General features: G+C 43.9%; 1 protein-coding gene across 1 annotated transcript; it reads left to right on the top strand.

Moving 5' to 3' along the window:
* The first annotated feature begins 14,189 nt into the window (after window positions 1-14,189).
* Window positions 14,190-22,821, top strand: LOC129373258 (uncharacterized). Its single transcript, XM_055051116.1, has 8 exons — window positions 14,190-14,328; window positions 17,205-17,314; window positions 17,429-17,513; window positions 17,592-17,787; window positions 18,615-19,645; window positions 19,935-20,728; window positions 21,507-21,713; window positions 21,794-22,821. The coding sequence occupies exons 1-8, from the start codon at window positions 14,237-14,239 to the stop codon at window positions 22,036-22,038; spliced, it is 2,760 nt and encodes a 919-aa protein (XP_054907091.1). The 5' UTR covers window positions 14,190-14,236; the 3' UTR covers window positions 22,039-22,821.
* Window positions 22,822-22,888: the final 67 nt, after the last annotated feature.

Here is a 22,888-nt window from a genome sequence, read left to right as displayed (position 1 = left end):
CACACGGTGACGTAGGAGGGGGTTACAAAAAATAACCTCCCGTGTTTCACCCCTTCTGAACGCCCCTCCAGCGTGCGGAACCAATTAAATCCCCTCGCGTTGCGTTCACGGCACCATAAACGCCGTTCCCCTTCCCACAGACACGCACATTCTGTGTGGGTTTTTTTCATGCTAAACCGGAGGAGAGGTGGCTGTTCTTTCTGTGATAGACTGTGTTTTCTCCTCGGCTCCTCGGTTTTCATCGCTGGCTTTACTGTTCGGGTCTGAGTGCAAATGGCAGAGCAGGAGAGGCAGCCATTAACCGACTCAACGGTATCGGGCTCGTCGCAGACCGGGAGAGCGGTGTCGCTGGCCCGGCTACTGCACCACGAATGCATCGAGCTGCTGGAGCTATTCGTAAGTTTTCCCGCTCTGTGGGCTTTGCCTCTTGGTTCCTCATCGGTGTGTCTCACAGACCCGTCCCGTTATATGCGGTGTGTCCCTGTGCTGAGGCTGTTAGCAACCTGTCGCATTGCCGTGTGCGGGTTTTACTGCAGGCACTGAACATAGGTGATGTTGAGACAGGGCCGGTCCACACGGAAGAGAATTAGGGCCACTGAAAAAGAAAAAAACCAAAATAATTTTGACTTTAATCTCAGAATTCTATCTTTATTTCTCAGGATTCGGACTTTAATCCCCAAATTCCATCTTTTTTCCCTCAGAGTTTTGGCTTTAACTCAGAATTTTGACTTTAAAGCAGATGGGCACCCTGGAGGAACCTGGTTCGGTGACCAAGAGTCTCATGTTGGATGCAAGCCATATTTTTTTTTCCTGTGGCCTGAGATTAAAGTCAGAATTTTTTTTTCCCAGTGGCCCTATGGGGTGGCACTGAACTTTCAAAAATGTAACCATGCTAAAAGGCATGGTTACTGTATGCACCCTTGTATTCCTCATCTCCCTGCTAGATGAATCTTAAGCAATTTTTCCTCATTCATTACCAGACAACATTTTAATCAATCATTATACTCAGCCTTACAGTCCACATTGTGCTAACATTATTACGTCACATAGAACAAAATAATTATTTGCACTTCACATGGTGTAGATAGAATCTCATCACTTCCTCAAGACCATGTCTGTTTTGGTTTTTTTCCGTAGAAAGAAAGGGAGACCTTCTTGTCGGACCAAACCCCAGACGATGTACGTTTGGTGTCTTTATCCTTCGAGGCAACAGAGGCCACTACAGAGGAGCAAGTGCATCTGCTGCACTCGGCTCTGCGACAATGTCTGGGGATGATCCACTGTGTCATCCAAAAGGAGGAGGAGCAGTGGGGCAGGCTGGAAGACGACTACGAGACCCTAAAAGGATCTGTCCGAGTACGTCTGGAGAACCTGCTCTCCACCACAAAAGAAGTGCTGAGGAGTAAAGATGAGACCTTGGAAGTAACTCCAGATCATCAATGTAATGAGGTGAAGTATAAATGGCACAATCCACTGCAAAGATTTATTTTGATATTGTCCGTTTTATATTTTTCTTTAAAGCTCATGGTTGAGATTTATGGAGGAAACTAAAGCACAGGGGTTACCAGATCTTAATAATTCATATACAGGGTTACCCCAGTGGTCGGAATGTCGAGCTACAAGTAGCCCATCGTGTTTTTGTACTAAAAAATGTTTTGTTGACAGGCGATGTCAAATATTACTGGGTGAACCTCTAAAAGCGCAACTACAGTTTCTATTTGCGACTCGCACTTAGCTTGCACAAGTAGACCGGTACTGTGGCTTTTAAACTTGACCCCTACCTTGGTGCAGTATTCGCCAAAGAAAGTCCTGATCGGGGCGAATATAAATGCCATTACAGGTGAACTTGAATTAGACTTCCAAATCGTCTAATTTGAGTGAAAAGCCTGAGTCGAGGTAAACTTCCAGTGTTTCTCCTAGAAACTTGGTTTTGGAGGGAATTTTATAGACTGATTATTGTTTATTTCATTTTGGGTGATTGATACCTACATATGAAACTGATCTTATCTATTACCATCTTACCATCACTAGCATCTGAGAGAGGGCTACGTTTCACAATAGTCAGTCTACTGTTGCCAACTTTGCAACTTTTTTTGCTATTTTTTGTACAGGGCCTGCTGCTGGTGGTCAGAGGCCCGGAGTTGCCGGTGCTTCTGTCAGGCTGCCCCAGGGCAATCTATACAATACCCTGCCACCATCAGCTGAATGTGTGTGTGAATGACTGAAATGTAGAGTGAAGCGCTTTGGGGATCTCTGGTCTTGATATAATACAAGTACAAGCTGTTTACCATAGAAACAAATTGGTCAGGCTTTGAAATAATAATAGTAATAGAATAAGTTACTGCTTGCACTTTTAAGGTGCAAGCAGTAACTTGCACCTTAAAGTTACTGCACCTTAAAGTTACACTGGACATTAAATATTTTTGATTTAATGTCCAGTGTTTATATATAGCAGTTTATATATGTAAGGCCATATGTAAACTATTTGAAATCCATAATTCTACTCTGACGTAGCTTATTGAAATGTGGAAAACTTTTACAACCATTGTTATAATTCCAGCAGTGAATGTCAGGAAGTCAGACTGCCCTCACACTCCCACTCTTGATCTCAAGTAGCAGGTTTAATATTATAGTGCAGAGAAACGTTCAACTTGTACCACCTGTTAAAAGTTTCCAGCAGGAAGCTTATCCGTTTAAAAAAAAAGAATATAACTGCATCACTCCTCAAAACGTCTGGAACAATCTCTAAGTGATTTCAAGGTGCAGATATGTTATCATGGTAATCATTTTAATCTGAGTACGTTGGTGCTGCCCAGCAGTGACTTTTGTATACAGGGGTTTGTTGTCAATTCCAGAGTGATACATGAGGCCTTCTGCCAAACGCATCAGGAAATTTGCCACAGAATGACTGAATAACAAGACCTCTTTTTAGATTTATGCTCGGAAATCTTAATGAACTGAAACTATGCTGGAAAGATAAGCTGGATTTCTCCACAATGATCTGAGACTGAAAGTTAGGTTTTACTTAATTTCTGAACAAAAACACTTTTCCACTTTTGTCTCTTCCTTGATTAATAATAAACATAGGCAATCTGTTTTTCTACATTTGAAGTTATGTTTCTCCACTGTAACTGTTAAATTCTTATGCGTTTTGTTTAAGGTGCAGATATATCTTCACAACTGAATCTACAGTCTGTTGATATCACTCACCAACAGTCAGTGAGCTTATGTAGCCTAAATGCATAACAGGATGGAATTTTGTATTTTTTAAAATATGGCTCAAACACAGAATGATTCCTTCACCCTGTCTCTCCCTACTGACACGTGATGTTTTCCTCCTCTCCTCTGTCTAGGAAGTTGATGGCATGGGGGGAACCTTTGGCCTAAAAATGTGGACCTACCGTGTGCTGGTGGAGCTCATCCACTGGGCTGACCATGCTGCAAAGACCCTGCATGTTTTACACATGGAGAGGGAAGGAACAAAGTAGATGTGACCCCTTTTCATTTCACTCAAACAACATTAAACAAGCCTAATCAACACTACCAACCAGCTTCTTCTTGAACATATTCCTATTTAAACTTGTAAACAGATGATCACTCTATACACTTGACATGGAAATCTACTTAACACTACTAAGCTCCCTTTAAAACTGTCACTATGTCCATGCACATAGTGGTATTTTATATTACAACTCATGAAATATGACTTAAAAGAATTTGGAGATCATAATTTAACGCCTTTAAATTGAATCTCTGTCTCTAAAACACTGCTGCTCTTTCTGAAACTCTGCCTTCAGGAAGTCATCACAATGTCGCTCCTCTATTAACCTGTTCAGTGCCCTGGACGAACAATCTCACCTGCATTGGAGGGAGAGGAGACACCGATGAGTCTCACTTCTATCCCCATAATCCTCCCCTTAAATGTCACCCTGGGCTTTTACCCATGTTGCCCAAATCAGAAACCGCCACCTGGTGGCAACCATTCAGCTGTACAAAATGCCTGGGTGCCTCAAGCACAGCTCCTCCTCTGAGCTGCAATTTCCAATCTTATGCCTCTCAGAGTAACCACTTAGCTCTGTGCAGTGCAATGCTGGTAAAATGTTATTAAAGGGTTAAGAGCAGCTCTATTGCCACAGGAAATTAAAGGATTTTCCCAGACACTGGTATTTCCACTACAAGTGTTAAAGTGACCTCTGGTTTCCCATGTTGATTATTTTATTTGGCAAAAAAAAAATAAAAAATACTTAGAGTTTGTAAATTAGTTTGGTCTAAGGGATGACTGACTTATATTTTTCTCTTTTCTTTGAATGCAGTTTAATTTTTTATTTAAATCGATTTCAATCAATGGCTATATATAAATATATATATATATCTATACTTGCTGTTTTTAACACTCCTCAATTTACTAACTGCTAGATTTTAACCAAAAATCCACAACTGATGAACTGTGACTTACATGTGCAGCTGATTATGTTTCCATTTTTAGATTTTAACAAACATAATCTACACTTTTAATCTAAATTATATCCTAGAGCCTCGTCCTGTGTGATGTGAGGCACCATCTGTGACATGGTGTCATGTTTTTGCTGCTTTGTTCATAGTTCTCTCCTGATACTTGAATGTGCTGCTGAACTCTACATTATTTGACCAACTTGGTGTGTTCCCCATTTCCCTAGTCTTGAGGCCTGGAAATAGTATCAGAACTGCTGTATTAGACTGATTTTTTTCATATAATAAATACCTAACACTATGCACCACACTTCTAATATAGCCAGATGCACTAACTGAGTGAAAAACAACTCACTTTAGATGTAATGATAGGATGTCTTTCTGAATGCTGTGCATTAATTTCTGTGAAAATTGTACATTGCAAATTAAAATATCAATCCCACTCCTTTTGTTTTGTTAGTTTTATTTGCAAGAAGGCATAGTTTGATTCAGAGGTAACACTTTATTTGACGGGTTGTGAATAAGTCTCTCATGACATGACATGTTGTCATAAAGAGTCATTTGGTAAATCATAACACTTAATACAAAGTTGACATTAAAAATGTCTACGTTATAACTTGACATTAACCAAGAAATCATGATCTGACATAATTTTGTTACAAAAGTATTACTGATTAAACTTTTAAAATTGCATATCTTTGTTATTAAAGCTAAAGTTTGACGAGTAATATTTTTATAACACAAAGCAAAAAAAAAAAGGCTTTTGGCACTTTGGCCGAGAAGATTTACTACACAGAACTGTGAAGTTGCTCCACTCTGCTCCCTTTTTAAATTTTTTTTTTAACAGTACCGGACCAACGGAGGCAGTGGATCCAGGCGATCCGAAGAGATGAAGGTCCGGACTTTAGCATAAAGACGGGGAGCACTTTCGTATGTAGCCGCCACTTCACACCGGAGGATTTTGTTAGCGGATCCACCACCAGCCGCCTTAGAAGTGGAGCTGTTCCTTCCCTGTTTGCCTGGAATAACTTCACTGCACCGGCAATGAGAGAGTCTGCTTTCGAGAGGGCTAAGAAACGGCAGTTTGTCCTCTCAGAAAGCTAGCCAGGCTGAAGATGCTACTGCGGACCATGACAACACGGCACATCCACCCGCAGGGGCTGGGGCGGTTGTGCGCATGCGCGGGGCCGGAGCGGTTGTGCGCATGTGCGGGACCGGAGCGGTTGTGCGCATGCGCGGGGGCCAGGAGGTTGTGCGCATGCGCGGGGGCCAGGAGGTTGTGCGCGGGTGCCGGGAGGTTGTGCGCATGCGCGGGGCCGGAGAGGTTGTGCGCATGCGCGGGGGCCGGAGCGGTTGTGCGCATGTGCGGGACCGGAGCGGTTGTGCGCATGCGCGGGGGCCAGGAGGTTGTGCGCATGCGCGGGGGCCAGGAGGTTGTGCGCATGCGCGGGGCCGGAGCGGTTGTGCGCATGCGCGGGGGCCGGGAGGTTGTGCGCATGCGCGGGGCCGGAGCGGTTGTGCGCATGCGCGGGGCCGGAGCGGTTGTGCGCATGCGCGGGGGCCGGGAGGTTGTGCGCATGCGCGGGGCCTGAATGGTTGTGCGCATGCGCCGGACCCGGACGCTGGTGCGCATGCGTGGGGATCACGCTTCAGGGTTTTATATAGCGGATGTGAGGTTGGACAACTTCCGGTGGCTATAGCGTTAGCATTAAAAGGCTAGGAAAATGGCTCAGTCTCGGCGCAGTTGTTTTAGTTCAGTCCCTGGTTGTTCATGTGGGACAAGAAAACAGCCTTATCTATCATGTCATGCGTTCCCGACGGACCCGGACCAACGGAGGCAGTGGATCCAGGCGATCCGAAGAGATGAAGACGGGGAGTACTTTCGTATGTAGCCGCCACTTCACACCGGAGGATTTTGTTAGCGGATCCACCACCAAGCCGCCTTAAAAGTGGAGCTGTTCCTTCCCTGTTTGCCTGGAATAACGTCACTGCACCGGCAATGAGAGAGTCTGCTTTCGAGAGGGCTAAGAAACGGCAGTTTGTCCTCTCAGAAAGCTAGCCAGGCTGAAGATGCTACTGCGGACCATGACAAGGCACATCCACCCGCAGGGGCTGGGGCGGTTGTGCGCATGCGCGGGGCCGGGAGGTTGTGCGCATGCGCGGGGGCCGGGAGGTTGTGCGCATGCGCGGGGCCGGAGCGGTTGTGCGCATGCGCGGGGCCCGGGAGGTTGTGCGCATGCGCTGGGGCCGGAAGGTTGTGCGCATGCGCTGGGGCCGGAAGGTTGTGCGCATGCGCTGGGGCCGGGAGGTTGTGCGCATGCGCTGGGGCCGGGAGGTTGTGCGCATGCGCGGGGCCGGAGCGGTTGTGCGCATGCGCGGGGCCGGAGCGGTTGTGCGCATGCGCGGGGGCCCAGAGGTTGTGCGCATGCGCGGGGGCCGGGAGGTTGTGCGCATGCGCGGGGGCCGAGAGGTTGTGCGCATGCGCGGGGGCCGGGAGGTTGTGCGCATGCGCGGGGCCTGAGTGGTTGTGCGCATGCGCGGGGCCGGAGCGGTTGTGCGCATGCGCGGGTGCCGGGAGGTTGTGCGCATGCGCGGGGCCGGAGCGGTTGTGCGCATGCGAGGGACCGGAGCGGTTGTGGGCATGCGAGGGACCGGAGCGGTTGTGCGCATGCGCGGGGGCCCAGAGGTTGTGCGCATGCGCGGGGGCCGGGAGGTTGTGCGCATGCGCGGGGCCGGAGCGGTTGTGCGCATGCGCGGGGGCCGGGAGGTTGTGCGCATGCGCGGGGCCAGAGCGGTTGTGCGCATGCGCGGGGGCCAGGAGGTTGTGCGCATGCGCGGGGGCCAGGAGGTTGTGCGCATGCGCGGGGCCGGAGCGGTTGTGCGCATGCGCGGGGGCCGGGAGGTTGTGCGCATGCGCGGGCCGGAGCGGGGGCCGAGAGGTTGTGCGTATGCGCGGGCCTGAATGGTTGTGCGCATGCGCCGGACCCGGACGCTGGTGCGCATGCGTGGGGATCACGCTTCAGGGTTTTATATAGCGGATGTGAGGTTGGACAACTTCCGGTGGCTATAGCGTTAGCATTAAAAGGCTAGGAAAATGGCTCAGTCTCGGCGCAGTTGTTTTAGTTCAGTCCCTGGTTGTTCATGTGGGACAAGAAAACAGCCTTATCTATCATGTCATGCGTTCCCGATGGACCCGGACCAACGGAGGCAGTGGATCCAGGCGATCCGAAGAGATGAAGACGGGGAGTACTTTCGTATGTAGCCGCCACTTCACACCGGAGGATTTTGTTAGCGGATCCACCACCAGCCGCCTTAGAAGTGGAGCTGTTCCTTCCCTGTTTGCCTGGAATAACGTCACTGCACCGGCAATGAGAGAGTCTGCTTTCGAGAGGGCTAAGAAACGGCAGTTTTTCCTCTCTCAGAAAGCTAGCCAGGCTGAAGATGCTACTGCGGACCATGACTACACGGCACATCCACCCGCAGGTAAACGTCTAATAAAGATAGTGCATTGTATATATTTTCCATGTGAGATAATTTCAGTAAATATAACTGTTGCTATATTAATATTATTATTATGATCACATAATAATGAAATTATGAAATCATGTGGTTATGTATTTTGTGGAGAGATTAAGTCAGTGTCTATATACATTCATGCTCCGACTCACAACATGTATTGATCTTCACAGAAGTAATGTTTCAAATACATAATTAAAACTTATTGCTAACCGTATGTTTTGCTATTTTATTTTGTGGATGTTGAAGCTCTGGATTAGAGCTTCAACAAGCTCTAATCCAGAGCTTGTTGAAACTCTGGATTATATTAAGGAGTTGGAGGACACTTGACTTTCTTTTTGTATTAAGTTGAATTGCAAGAAAAACAAATCAAGTACAATTTACAATATCTAGTAAAAACAAAAAAATCCATAACTATTTCATATTTTATAATTGTACACCATACATTTATTTTAAAAAAACACTTAAGACAACCTCAAGGAGAAAAATTTTAAAACGTAAGTTTCAAGACAACTGCAGTTAAGAAAACAAATTTTTGTAAATTATCCAACTGCCTTTTAAAGACATTTGCACATCTCTGTATGTTTCATGAGTAACAACTATTTACAGTGATTCACACAGCTTAATATTGGATATTTGAAATGCAAAGGAACAAAAGGGTTAGTTACACTTTTTATAATTCTTATTGCATTGACATGAACACATCAGTGAAGGTGTTGAAGTAAAATAAGTTCAGTTTAGATTTCATTTGATCAATGAAAGCCTCATCACGCCACACCCGCTCAACAGTTATTGTTGTTAGAGTGTCTGTAACAAAGTCACACCATTCCAATCCACTGATTGCCAGCTGACCCTGTACCTGCCATTAGGCATGTGAACACCTCAAAACTGAGTGGTCATCCTGGACCTTAAGGTGAGCAACCTGAGATGCATCATTCTTCATGCTGCTTTTTACCTCAACCAGTCCAAACGGGGGTGATTCTGACGGGTCGTACACCCTACCATCTGGAGTTGCACCAAGATATGATGTGTCAGGGCGAACAATGAATCCCACAGGAAGCACGTTGACCCTCAACATCTCAGCATAGTTTGCCAGCACCTCAGAGTCCACCTGCAGACCACGCTTCATGGCGGCAGTTTGTGGATAAGCTCCACACCAAGCTAATAGCAACAGTGCAAGCAGCTGAAGAAACTGTTGCTCACCATGGCCCAGGAAATCTAATCAATTCACAAGTTTTCCCGAATTGATTTTGAATTGGAAAAACTTGCAGTGAATCAATATTTTGAATCTCTCATATCACCCAGCTGGAACTTAGCTAAGTAGCCCCCGATAATTTTTAATAGCAAGTTCTACCAATACCACCTTCTTTCTGCTGACTTTGAATCCTCTACATTTCAACTATGTTCTTCACTGTGTTTCTGTACTGAAGCTTTTTGAAATGAAGCCGCCACATCATCATTTTCCAAAGTAATACATGTTGCCATTCAAATATGTCAAGACTCTGTTTGTCCGAACTTCCGGGCCTGGCGCGCTCATAAATATTAATAAGCAAATGTGACGTAATTCGCCATTAAATCCCCGCGTGCGCAGTCTGTGGCGCAATAAACACCGTTCCCTTACGCGCAGACACGCACACTCCGTTTGTGTGTGTGTGGGTTTTTTTTTTTCTTTGTTTTTTTTTTTTTTTTTTTTTTTTTTTTTTTTTTTTTTTTAAGGCGAAGGGGAATTAAATTTAGTTTTTCCTCGGCTCGGTTTCCATCGCCGGCTTTACCGACCTGAGTGCAAATGGCAGAGCAGAGGAAGCAGCCGTTAACCGACTCAACGGTATCGGGCTCGACGCAGACCGGGAGAGCGGTGTCCCTGGCCCGGCTACTGCACCACGAATGCATCCAGCTGCTTCAGCTATTCGTGAGTTTTCACGCTCTCCGGGGTTTGCCTCACTGCTTCTCATTGGTGTGGCTCGCATACCGTCCCGTTACATGCGTTATGTCCCTGTGCTAAGACGGTTAGCTGCCTTCTTATTGAACGTGAAAGAGGTGAACTTCAGCGCGAAATGTCATCAGCAGCATGTATCCCTATATCTATGATCTCCCTGCTTTATTGATTTTCAGCAATTTTCTTTCTTGGGGTTTTGATTCATTACCAGAAAGCCTTTTAATCAAATCAGTCAATAAATTTAGCATTATTCCCGCATCGAGTATACATATAAAACAAAACAGTTGTTTAAAACAAAATAATTTCAGACAACATAATAAGTTAAGTCTCAAACTGAACTTCCACCCCAGAGAGTGTCCCCCTCCATTGTGCCTTCCCCACACAGCTCCTTCAGACTAGCAGCAGCAGCAATTAGCAAATGCCTGGTGGAACTACACGTCCAATAATACGTTACTTAAACCTAAGTACTAATGTATTGTTTATAACATAATAATATTGCATTATTTAAAACAAAATGATTTGTTGCACTTCACATGAAGTAGAAAGAATTTTATCATAAATTCCTCAAGGACATGTCTGGGTATATATTTTTTTTCCCCTTAGAAAAAAAGGGAGACCTCCTTGACGGACCAAACTCCAGATGGTGTACGTATGGTGTCTTTGTCCTCAGAGACAACAAAGTCCAGTATAGAGGAGCAGGTGCGGCTGCTGCACTCAGCTCTGCGACAATGTCTGGGGATGCTCCACCGTGTTATCCAAAAGGAGAAGGAGGAGCTGGGACAGCAAGGAGACGGCTATGAGACTCTAAAAGCATCTGTCCGAGCACGTCTGGAGAACCTCCTCTACACCACCAAAGATCTGCTGAAGAGCAAAGATTTGGCCCCAGAAGTGGCTCAAAATCAACAGTGTAATGAGGTGAAGTATAAACAGCACAGTCCTGTTTGGATTCAAGCCACTTGGCAGATCTTCCTCTGAATTAAAATATCTCACTTTTCCACTTCTCGAGTCAGCCAGATTTGTTTTCCGGTGGTAAATTCAGCGTGGCTTAGATTCTCAGATTGTCATACACACTTCAAGAGTAGTACTAGCTGCACCAAGCAGGGTAGGCTCTGAAACAATTTGATTAACAGATGATCGTATTCACTGATTGGCTTGTGATTTACATCACTGAAAACTGCAAACAAAATTTAGCGTTTAGCACTTTACGTTTAGTTGTGGACGGCAGATCATCTCAAGCTTCTGGTCAAACTACGCTTGGACCCCTTGCAGTTCGCCTATCGGCCCAAAACTGGAGTTGTGGACACCATCATCTTTCTGCTCAGCTGTGTATACACTCACCTGGACCAGCAAGTGAGCACTGTGAGAATTATGTTTTTTGAATTCTCCAATGCATTTAACATCACTTGTCCAGCTATTGGCCGGGATTGTGGACTATCTGACTGGCAGACCATAGATTGTGGGCTACAACATTGTTGTCAGCAACACAGGGCCTCCATAAGGGACTGTCCTCTCTCCCTTTGTCTTCATCCTCTGTATAACTAACTTCAGCTATTGCACTGAGCTCACATTTATTTCATGGGTGTGTGGGAGACACATCTGCATGAAAAAGTCTCCACCAGCATCCATCATAATTCATTTGCTTCTTTTCTCATTTTATAAATCAATATATTTATCTAACAATAGCACAGAGCAAAATATTCTCTTTCCCACAAAACATTCAAAATTACATCTAACAATATAAAACAATATATATTTAATAAACAGAGATATTTAAACTGTACAGATTATTTCATAGATACTAAAAGTGTGTATAACAGTCAGACTCCAGTAATTTATAAATAAAAACACTTTTCCAGTTTGTCTCTTCCTTGATTAATAATAAACATAATCTCTTTCTGCAGTTGAGGTTAGATTTCTCCACTATAACTGTTACATTCTGATTTGTTTTGTTTAATAAAACATGATATCTTCACAACTGAATCTAGAGTTTGACCAACAGTCAGTGAGCTTATGTAGCCTCAATTTATAACAGGATGGAATTTTGTATCTTTTTAATATGGCTCAAACAGAATGATTCCTTCACCCTGTCTCTCCCTACTAACATGTGATTCTTTGTTTTCCTCCTCTCTTCTGTCTAGGAAGTTGATGGCATGGGGGGAACCTTTGGCCTAAAAATGTGGACCTACCGCGTGCTGTTGGAGCTCATCCACTGGGCTGACCATGCTGCAAAGACCCTGCATGTTTTACACATGGAGAGGGAAGGAACAAAGTAGACGTGACCCCTTTTCATTTCACTCCAACAACATTAAACAAGCCTAATCAACACTACCAACCAGCTTCTTCTTGAAAATATTCCTATTTAAACATGTAAACAGTAGGTCACTCTATACACTTGATGTCGAAAAATCACTTAACAGAGTCATATAAACAGCTTTTCCCAGACACTGGAATTTCCACAGCAAGTGTTGAAGTGACCTCTGGTTCGCCATGTTGGTATTTCCCTTGACAAAGAACATTCTTGCAGGGTTTGTAAGTAAGTTTGCTTCAAGAGGCGACTAAGTTAGATTTTTCTCTTTTTCTTTGATTGCTGTATTAATGTAGTCTGGTAAAAACCGTCCCCTTGTATTACACTTTGCTTCGTAGAGAGGGGTTGGCTATTGAGAAACAATTGCTTTCCTGGAGATGTGGACTGTGTTGAAGTTTTAAATTTTACCCAATTGCTTATGTTTGCCCGTGACGTATGTAATGTGCCAGGCACCCCACAGACATCTGCACAGCTGAAATATTGGCTCATAGTCATACTGATCTGCTTTGGCTTTTTGTGCATACAGACAACTCAGACTAAGAACTTGATGAGTTTTCAATTGTTCGTAAAGTCTGTTACATATTGTATACAAAATAAACATCAACACAAATAAACAATGATTAACTTAAATGGATTTTTATAGCTTTCAGCAGACAAATGTGAACAAAGGCACTGAATCTCAATCAGTGTAAAATCCGTACTCCTAAAAAAACCTATGTGCAAAGAACTCTGAGTTATTTTCTTTTTATACTTTTTATTTACGGAGGGAACTTAAGCAGACAGGTGGCCAACTTTTCTCATGAGAGATGTTAAGCATTCATATAATTGCAATCAGCCAGTGTAACCCAAGCGTGTTGCTTTCTTCACCAGTGAAACCACATGGGATCAAAATCAGGTTACAGTGTCCACCAACATCCATCATAGTTTGATTTTGCTTCTTCGTGTGATTGCATTGTGTTTTTTCTCTCATTTTATAAATCAATATATCTAACAATTCAACAGAGCAAAACAATATCTTTCTCATAAAACAAATTACATCTAACAGTATAACAGAGTAAGTAGAATTGGTCCGCTTACTGTCTTAAGAACAAGTAAATGTTCAAAAAACTTGCGAGTGTCTGTTCAACCTGTGCATCATGTTTCAGAGCACTCTGACCATGTTGGATGAGCTCCACATTGGTCCTCGATTTATCCTGCATCTACATGTACACAACAGCAACTTTTTGCCCTCTTATCACTGGAACCTACTCAGCTTGACTTTAATTGATTCAGAGTGTTTTCCAATACAATTGGATATTTCTTCAATTTGGGTTGGGTGGTCAGGCACAATCCTATTTGCAGCAGATTATTTAACCTATTTCTTACTTTCTCAGGCCACTGGAAAACATTGTTGTATTTCTTTATCCTACATATGAGTGCAAAAAAGTTCAGTAGCATTTTGTCAGCTGACTCTCAGCTCTCCCAGAGTATGTACTCTGTGAATGTACACAAATTCACACTGTGAGTGAACTTTTTCAATATGGAGGAACAGCTTACTTCAAAATGATAGGCAGGCATGTGTAGTAGATTTTTCTTTTCAGTCCCCTGTATTCATTTCAGTGTGTGCATTTAATGCTTGGGGTTTAATTCCCAGATCAAGGTATGCCTGGGACAGGTCTCTAGTTCTTCACAGAGCAAAGCATATTTAGATTTTTTTTTCAGTATTATTTTATAGATGTGATATTTTTCCTATTATTAGTAGTAAAAGTATTGCTACTGTTACTTATTTTCAATAGGACAAGTTCTTATGGCGAGAATTTTTTATTTTGTTATTTTCTTTACAAATTTTGTATTATTATTATTATTATTATTATTTATTATTATTATTATTATTATTATTATTATTATTATTATTATTATTATTATTATTTCCACACTTTATGGGGGGTGGTTGGCTGCACCCCATTTTAGCAGCGGAACCTCAAGGATGTTGTGCACATGCGCGTTGTGTGCAATCTACCGGAGCGCCAGAGGTAGTGAAGGCAGTCCTAATGGCGGAGAGCGTACGGTCGCCTTTTGACTACCGGGAGCCACCGACCCTCGACAGCGACGGGGATGGGAGCAAGCCGCCGCCACCACGGGGGTGAGTGAGTACGGCGACGAAAAACCGGTTGATCATCGCGAGTCGTTTTCATGGCATTAAACGCCAGAGCCACATGCAGAGCGTGCGCGTATTTGTAGTTAACGTTAAAATCCAGTGTTCGCGTGCATGATTTCGATTTTGTGGTGCAGAAAACGGAGAAGGGAAAGTGTATTTTATCTGTTTATTTGCTGCAGACGGTGAAGACTGAAGGTTCGCGTCTGCCGCCCAGGTGGCTGGGTTAGCACTGAAAGGAAGCCCTTTTGAATTCAGATGTTTATACGTCGGAGAAGTCCTAGCTAGCTGCTGCTGGAAGCTAATAGGCTAGCAGTGGTTTAGCATTCATGTTAGCATTATCCCCGCAGAAAACACTCGCTCTTAAAACCCTTAAATCAGAAGTCTTCTTCATCCACCAGATTTTAAGAACTGCGTGTTTTCGAACATATTTCTCATCGGTTTTGGACCAACGGCTCACAAATGGCAGGCGTGTTTTTGTGTTGAGTAAACAAAGTTGCTGACCACCATGAAAAAAATGCATCCTAAAACATTTAACTGTCACTGGGCTCAGAGAATAGGGGACACGTTGTTGCACTAATCAGTGTTTTCTAAAGGCAAGTCGCACAGTGTGAGTGATTGAATGAAGGGGTGGGGCTACTATTGGTGTTGCGATTAGAGAAATCACGACCATTAGCAGCAATTAGCTGGTGTACTCGTTGCTTCCTGTTTACCATATCAATGCCCCGAATTGTCTCCAAAATAAGGCAAGATTTTTGATCAAGCTACTGTGATGCATTTTATTTGATCAACAATAACTCGCTGTTAAATAAAAATTGTATTGCATTTATTAACCAGCAGCTAAAAAACCTTGTTTTTACGGAGAAGTTTCAGTTTCAAGAAAAAAGCCACAACATCCTGAATGTCCCCATTGACAAACAATATGGGTCACTTGCATTTACACAATTAAGTCCGTAAGCTGTTTTATGCAGTAAACAGTTTACACTAAAAATGGAATATAACTTACTCCATTTGCACCACAGACTGGATTTCAATCTCCAGGGCAACATTGTGGCTGATATTATAATTGCAAATGAAGACGCATGAAGCTGTGGCTGAGTACAGTTTGATTTGTTCCAAATCTTTTAAAGTGATCAGTTACAAATACTGGAATAATGGATATTATTTTAGCCTATATTTCTTACGTCAAAATTATCTTTCTTCTTTTAACAAGCTAAAAAGGCAGCTTTTGCTGTCACGAAAGACATTGGTTGACTTTTTGCTGTCTGTTATGCCAAGGACTGATATAGACTTGCCTATCAAGTTCAGAGATCTCCAGGACAGAAAAAAGAAAATGAGAGAAAAAGGCCTACAGTTAAGGGTAAAAGGGTATACAATAGACATTGTCCTGTAAATGGATGAGTATTTACCAGCATCACTGCTGATACATGGAAAGTTTAATAATAATTTCTCTAGCAGGGGTTTGAAATTCCAATCCTTCACTCCAGTGCCACTTTCCTGCAACTTTTGGATGGATTCCTGCTGCAACACATCTGAAACTAAAGGCTGACTTTCCTCCTTGGCTTGTCAGCAAGTTTTGCAAAGGCCTTCTCGTGGACCGTTTGTGTCTGAAAATGCATGAACAAACACATTTTCTTTGTTTAAGTCTGAGTAAAAAAATATTTAAAGGTTAGGGATGTATGATTTGATGCATAAAGCATAACGCCTCACAGTCAACTCCCAATCAAAATTCACACAGTCGCGTGAAAATCAAACCTGTTGGAAATTCTGGTTGCCCCTGGTAAGTGTCACACTGTTGAAGCAAATTTACCTGAAACTCTTACATTCATTAGACTCTCACTGGAATACTTCTCAAAAATGTAAATAACTAATCTGGCTTATATTGTAAGCCAGTATGATGGGCATGATATTAACACTATAATGAAATGTTTCTTTCTTTAAAGTGGACATGTCAGTAAAAAAACTGAAATTCTGATATTGGAGTTTGTGAGCTTCAAAGCCACATAAAAATATTTTTCCCCAAACATTTCTTATTGCTTATTGAATTGAGGGTTCACTGATTTCTCTCACATTAGCATACATTAATATGATTGTAAACACAAAAATACTACAGTAAAAGTATGTTATTGTTTTGTAAAAGGGTTTTGTTTTGCACAGAATGGCAAGGATTACCAAGGTTAGTCTTCTTCTCTGGTGAAGAAGACTAACCTCCTTGCTTCCGGGTTTTTCTAGTTCTTCTTCTTTTATAAGAAGAACTATAAAAGGAGTTTATAGTTCTTTTATAAACTTTAGACTCTACATAAAGTGTATGTTCATATGCAGCACATTTCCGAACATATACGACACGTGTCACATCACATGTTTGTCACTTCCACGTGTCTCGTCGTACTGTACGAAAACAAAGTTTGTAATCTGTGAACTGAAGAAAGCGCCGATGTAGTGGTACAATTTGAGAAGGTGTTGCACAATATTTACAGGAACCATTGTAGTGTAGTCCCAGCATAAACATCAATCCTGTAATCTCTTCATTTTCAGTTGGAGTCTAAACTGAAAATGAAGTTTAGAAAAAACAAGAAACGCGCAGCACATTTTTTCTGTGATGATTGATAACTGTATTATTGTTGAATTAAGTAAATGCTTTAAAAAAATCTGTTATAGTCACTTAGTAATATGGGGATTTTCCAAAATTAGAATAAATGCATAAATAAAAATCAGTTTGGACCAGTAAAAACCTGATTGGTTCTTATAGTTGAAACAAATTGTTAAAGATGTCTCCTGGCAATATTTACAGTAAAAATGTTTTAATCAATGCTTTTTATATAATGTTGACTGTATGTTAAACAAAGGCTTTTCTCTCCTTACAGCCGCGTGTGTGGGAGAAAAAGGAAGGGGACACCTGTGAAGGTGTGTGATCGAGCGTATGTAACAGAAGATGAGGAGGAGGAGAGCATGTCAGAGCACAGCTACAGCCCGGGTATATATACACATACAAGCTGCCATCTGTTACCGCTGTGTTTATTCGTTGTGGTGTGTTAAACCTTCCATTCTAAACATAGTTTCTATAATGAAGCCGTTTACTTGATCGAAGGTGACGGCCAGTACCCAGAAGGCGCAGAAGACCGCCTTCCTCCTCCTGGCAGTCCCTACTACCTGCCTGACCCCACTCAGCTCTGGTAAAGAAGACCCTGAACACTTTTGTCCAATGCTGACGGAAGCTGTCTCATTGCTAAACCCACTTTATGTTTGTCCAGCGTTCCTGAGCTGGGAGAAGAAGGAGCGAGCGGTGTTCGAGGACCCGTGCTCTTCCACCCGCCTCCCAACTGCCGTATTCGAGAAGTCCACTGTGGTACTCAGGTCCGATTGGTCGTCATAGCAATCCGCGACATTGCGAAAGGGGAGGAGATAACTGTGGACTACAGCCTGACGGACTGGGGGGAGAACGCAATGGTGAGCAGTCAATGACATTTTACTGTATTTTCTGTTAAACAAGTGATAAGTCCAAGCAAATAGTGAAATATTGGGGATAAAATGGTAATAAAGAATACGATGGTCAAACAGACCAACATTTCTCACTGAATGTACTCATTCAAAATTGCGGTTATTTTTTACACGCAGAATCTAGGTACCTCTTTGCATTGTGAACCTTTAGAATTGACTATTTTAATTACATATGAATAGTAAAGTGTGCTACATGTTCTAATTTCAATGTGCTGTATTCTGAATTTAAATATTTTAGACAACATTTTAAAGAAGCTGATCCTTTCTGCTTCTCCTGACCGCATTGTGTGTTCAGTCTCAGGCAGTTGTTAGTCTGTGAGATAATTTAATAAATGTCAGCTGTCAAGCATCGTTTATCAGCACATGACAGTAATTATCTATCAATTATTTTCTGCTCCATGAAGTGAATAATGCTACTGGCTGCAGCCCTAATTTAAGCTTATCATAGCTTTTGCATATTCCTAACAAATTTTTTTGTAAATTGCAATGATCTTGATCATTTTTTTTGCAAGCAGTCATTGGACGAGGCATTCATATAAATTTCATTTATTTCTAAATGAAGCCACCAGTCCAGTACTATATGGAGTAGAGCAATTTTAATAATAGCAAACTTTTTTTTTTGAAGGAGCCAAAGAACAACAACAGAAGAGTAAAAGACAATTGTAGTAATCATTTTTTCTAAATTATTAGAAACAATCACAACAGATGTGTTTTACTCCTGGCTGGAGGACAGTTGTAATCTACACCAGTTAATTGTTCTTCTGTTGTGTAACCAGGAGGAAGAGGCTGGCCCTCACCCGCTGTCCCTCGCTGTGTCCGATTACCTCACCCCCTCCTGGTCGCTGTCGCCCTCCTCATCTCCACTCACCCACTCTGAGGCCAGCGACTCAGACCGGGAGGAAGATGAAGAGGAGGAGGACGACGATGATGACGACGACGATGAAGAAGAAGAAATCGAGGAGATAAGGGGTCGGATGCTTCGTCGCCGCAAGAAGCGCAAGCTGCCTGCGGCCATTAATTCCAAGAAGAAGAGCGTTCCACCTTCCTCCAGGGGTCCTGGGCGCCCCTGTTCCTCCTTCTCCCGGCCGGGGCCCGTGGCCCCACCAGCTCGGCCACTGGCGCCCCCAACCACCAACATAAACAATAACATCAACATAAACATCGGCAGCTCCAGCGCCGGCGCGGCGAACCGGCGGCAGCATTGCCCGTACTGCGGCCGCCACTACCGCTCGCTGGCACGCCACCTGGAGAAATACCACAGCAACCAGCCAGATGTCCGAACGGCCATGGAGCTGGCACACCTACACACACACAGCTCCTCAAACGGCAATACGCCGCACCCTTCCTCGTCCTCCACTTCTGCTCCTCACAGCCACTCCTTCGCCATCCCACAGTCCTCCGCCTCCAACCCGGCTCCGCCCTCGCTCTTCTCCAGGGAGAAGGAGTCGCCGGCGACGCGCTCGAGCACAGGCAGCGTCTCCTTCTCCCTCTCGCTTTCACCTCCTTCGTCTGCACAGCCCACAGCTGCAAAGAAGGGGCCCAGCTTACCACTTCCTGCTGCCAAACTCTCCTCGCCGCCGCTGGTCTCTCGGGTAAAAAGTCCATCGCCACCGCCGACCCCGGCTTTGAAAAGAGGAAGGCGAATGAAGAAGGAGAAGCACGAGGAGCAGCAGAAAGTGGAGGTAGAGAAGAATCAAGAGGAGCTGCTGCCGCCTCCCACTCCGGAGCCGAATATCGATCCTGATGAAGATCTGGAGCTGAGTGGAGTGGAGGAGGATGCACCAGTGAAGAATGGAGAAGTTATAAGGTGTGGTTAGATTTTCTGCCTAGAAGCATTTATTTATTATGTCATCAATTAATCCACAGGTTTTTCATTTGTCTGCTTATTCCTTTTTACACAGTATTAGACATACATTAAAATTGTAAAAAAAAAAATTATATTCCTTTTTAAATAAAAAAATCTGTATTTTTTTTTCTAAAAAAAATTACTACTCTGAATATTTTTTTTTCCCACCGGCTGAACAGCTAATTGATTACTAAAATAGTCTGTAATGATTTCAGTAATAAATTAATCGCATTAATGTTTTTCTCTCCAGTACACACAGGCAGCACATGTCTCCCCTGCTCTCCTCCCTGTCGTGTTTGATCATCTACCTCCGCCGCCAGCAGCACTCCTCTTCCCTCTCTCTGACTCGCTCTCCCCACTCAGCCGAGGCGTGGCGGCTGCTCTGCCACTCCAGCCTCTCGCTGCTCATCCTCTACAACCGACACCGGGAATGCGAGATGGCCAAGCTCACGATTCAGGACTACCGCAACCGGATCACGCCACAGTCTGACCCCAGCGCCTCCCCTGCCATGGAGTCTTTCCTGTCCCCCTTCGAGCGTCAGGTCTTATGCCACCTTCCACGGGCGGGCGTCCTGGGCAAGCGTGGCCGCGTCCAGCCGCTCATCCTCCCACCTCACTGCGAGTCCTGCCTGGACCTGCTGCTCCGCACCAGCCCCAACGTGGGCGTGGACCCTGAGAGCCCCTATGTCTTCTCCCGACCCTACCACTCGCCTGCCACTCCACTCCGCGGCACAGACCTGCTGAGGAACTTGGCTCGGGCCAGTGGGGCCAAAAACGCCGGGACGCTGACAGCAACGCGAGTGCGGCGGCAGGTGGCCATCCTTACCCAGCTGCTGCTGCTGGATGAGGGAGAGGGCCCAGGTGGAGCCATCAAACGGCTGGAGGACTTCCTGGAACGGGAGTACCACGTGACGCAGAACTGCTCTTCTATCATACGAGATCCGGTACTGATGAGTCGAGTTGGACGCGTCGTTCTCTACGGAGAGAGAGAGGGCGTGCTTTTCAGGGGGATGAGCCTGCAGGACATTTGCCTCGAGTTAGACGGTAAGAAAGTGTATCTAACAGTTTTCTTTTTCTATTTCCAACCCTTTATGTATGTCTTTTCAGCCAATGATGTAGCTGCACCCAAATCAATAGACAGACACAATGTTGTATGTTTTTTAAAATCAAAAAGATTTATGGTGATCTTTTTCTTTTTGTTTTCATTCAGTGAAAGTGAATAAGTCTTCTTTTGTCCCCCAGAAGTACTAGATACATCTGTCCTCTTTCGACAAGCGGCATGAAGGACATAGTTTTTATCAGGATTTTTTGTTAGTTTTTTTTCTTAAAACGTTTGAAGTGCGTGTTTTATTTTTCTGCCTAATTCTTGCTGGTACACCAAAATGAAATGCAGTCTTCAGAAATCACCTAAATGGTAAATGGAGTGAATTTCTGGATATCTAATCTCCAGCTGTTTTGCGAATGCCTCTGATGTTGCAGAACAATCTGCCTCATCCAAACCAAGAACACAACAGATGAGTCGGAGATAAAGTTGGGGAGGGGTTTTAAAGCAGAGTTTAGGCAGCAAGTAAAGCATTAATCAGTGAAGCAAGCAATGGCGACAGACAAGGATCAGGTGAGGAAGCTTTTTGAACTGCACATCATCCTAAACACATAAGACTGGAGGCTTCATTATGCTTTGGGGATACAAATCTTCAGCAGGATCATGGAAGCAGAGTATTGAAACATGCACCAAGTCCAGCTTACTGCAATCACACATTTTAACAACAAGAAAGCTGAAAGTGTTAAGCATTCAGTCACATTCACATTTTTCTTCAAACAGTGATGTCTGGCAACTCCGGAGATTCATTTTCAGAAGATTCGGATGCAGGTGAAGAGAAAGAAGACGTCAAGGAGAAGACGGAGGTGATCGTAAAGAAGAAAGGACCGGGACGACCCCCTCGAAAGAAACCTGCATCCCTTCCTACAACCACTGTCACCCCTCCTGTAGCAAACGCCCAGAAAAGGAGAGCAGCTCCAGTTAAATCAGGTAGGTTTGTCAATGGCGATCCCGTGACCTGAGAGGATCTTGTGCGTACAGCTAATGGCCTTCATTACACCTTCCCTCAGGAAAACGCGGCGTCCTGAAGCGGCCCTGGTCCGAGGCGGAGCGCGTAGCTGTGGAGACGCACCTCAAGAAGAACCTCTTGGACCTGCGTGTCCCTGCCAAGGCGGACTGTGAACGCTGCTTGGAACTCTGCCCCCTGCTGGTGAGCAACCAGCGAGACTGGAGAGCCATCAAGTTTTACGTCCACAACCGGATCCAGCTGCTGAAGAAGCAGGGGAGGAGAGAAAGCGCTGCTGCCGTTAGCTAGAGCAAAGGGAAAGGAGGTAAAACACCACGATGTATAAACCACCAGCAGTCGGGACGAACTGTGGAACAAGCTGAGAGGAACAGCACCTAAAGTTTTGGGGTTTTCCAGGTCATCGCCCTGGTTATAAGGGATTAGTGTAATAAAAGTGATTAAGCTATGAGACTGGATGAAGAAAAAAAATTCTTTTGCTCCATTCGGAAACTTTTTGACAAAATGAAGTGGAGCACAGTGAACACTTTTTATTATTATTATTATTTTTTAAATGTCCTGTTTACTTTCTGCCAGTAAAATAAAAGTAGAGAACATGTGGGAGAAAGTGGGCCACTAGCAACAAGTCTGGAGTTTTACACAGAAAGCAGACAGACCTCTGTCACTTCGCTGTTGACCAAACATGAATGTGTAAAGCTTTGGGAGAACAAACTAAATTACATGGACTAGGATGAATCTGTACAGTATGTGTTTGATGCTCATGTGTGCTCCAACTGGTGTGTGTTGGAAAAAAAAGTATTCTTCAGTGTCCCAGACCATGATGCACCTGTTTTTAAGTGTTTCTTGCATACCTCCATACCGTCATCATAGGTTAGTGTGTCAAGGCACGTCTACTTGAATTGACTGAGTATAATTTTTAAGAAATATGTATTTCAGAATCAACATAAGAACTTATCCACACTGTAAATAGTTCCTAATCTATAAAAGTATGAGGCTGTGATAGCAAAGTTGGCAGTTTCTCTTTGTGTATATAAACTGTAAATATTACCTGTACTTATTAAAGTGTATGACATTTTGGTGTGTTTTCCTAAAACTGATTGTAAAGTGAATTTTACATTGTGAAAACAACTGAGCATCATAG

The sequence above is a fragment of the Poeciliopsis prolifica genome, unplaced genomic scaffold (genome assembly GCF_027474105.1).
Source record: "Poeciliopsis prolifica strain line A6 unplaced genomic scaffold, Auburn_PproV2 SCAFFOLD032, whole genome shotgun sequence".
Lineage (NCBI taxonomy): Eukaryota > Metazoa > Chordata > Actinopteri > Cyprinodontiformes > Poeciliidae > Poeciliopsis > Poeciliopsis prolifica.
Note: the sequence above shows the minus strand (reverse complement) of the source record. Positions and strands in the feature narration are given on the sequence as shown.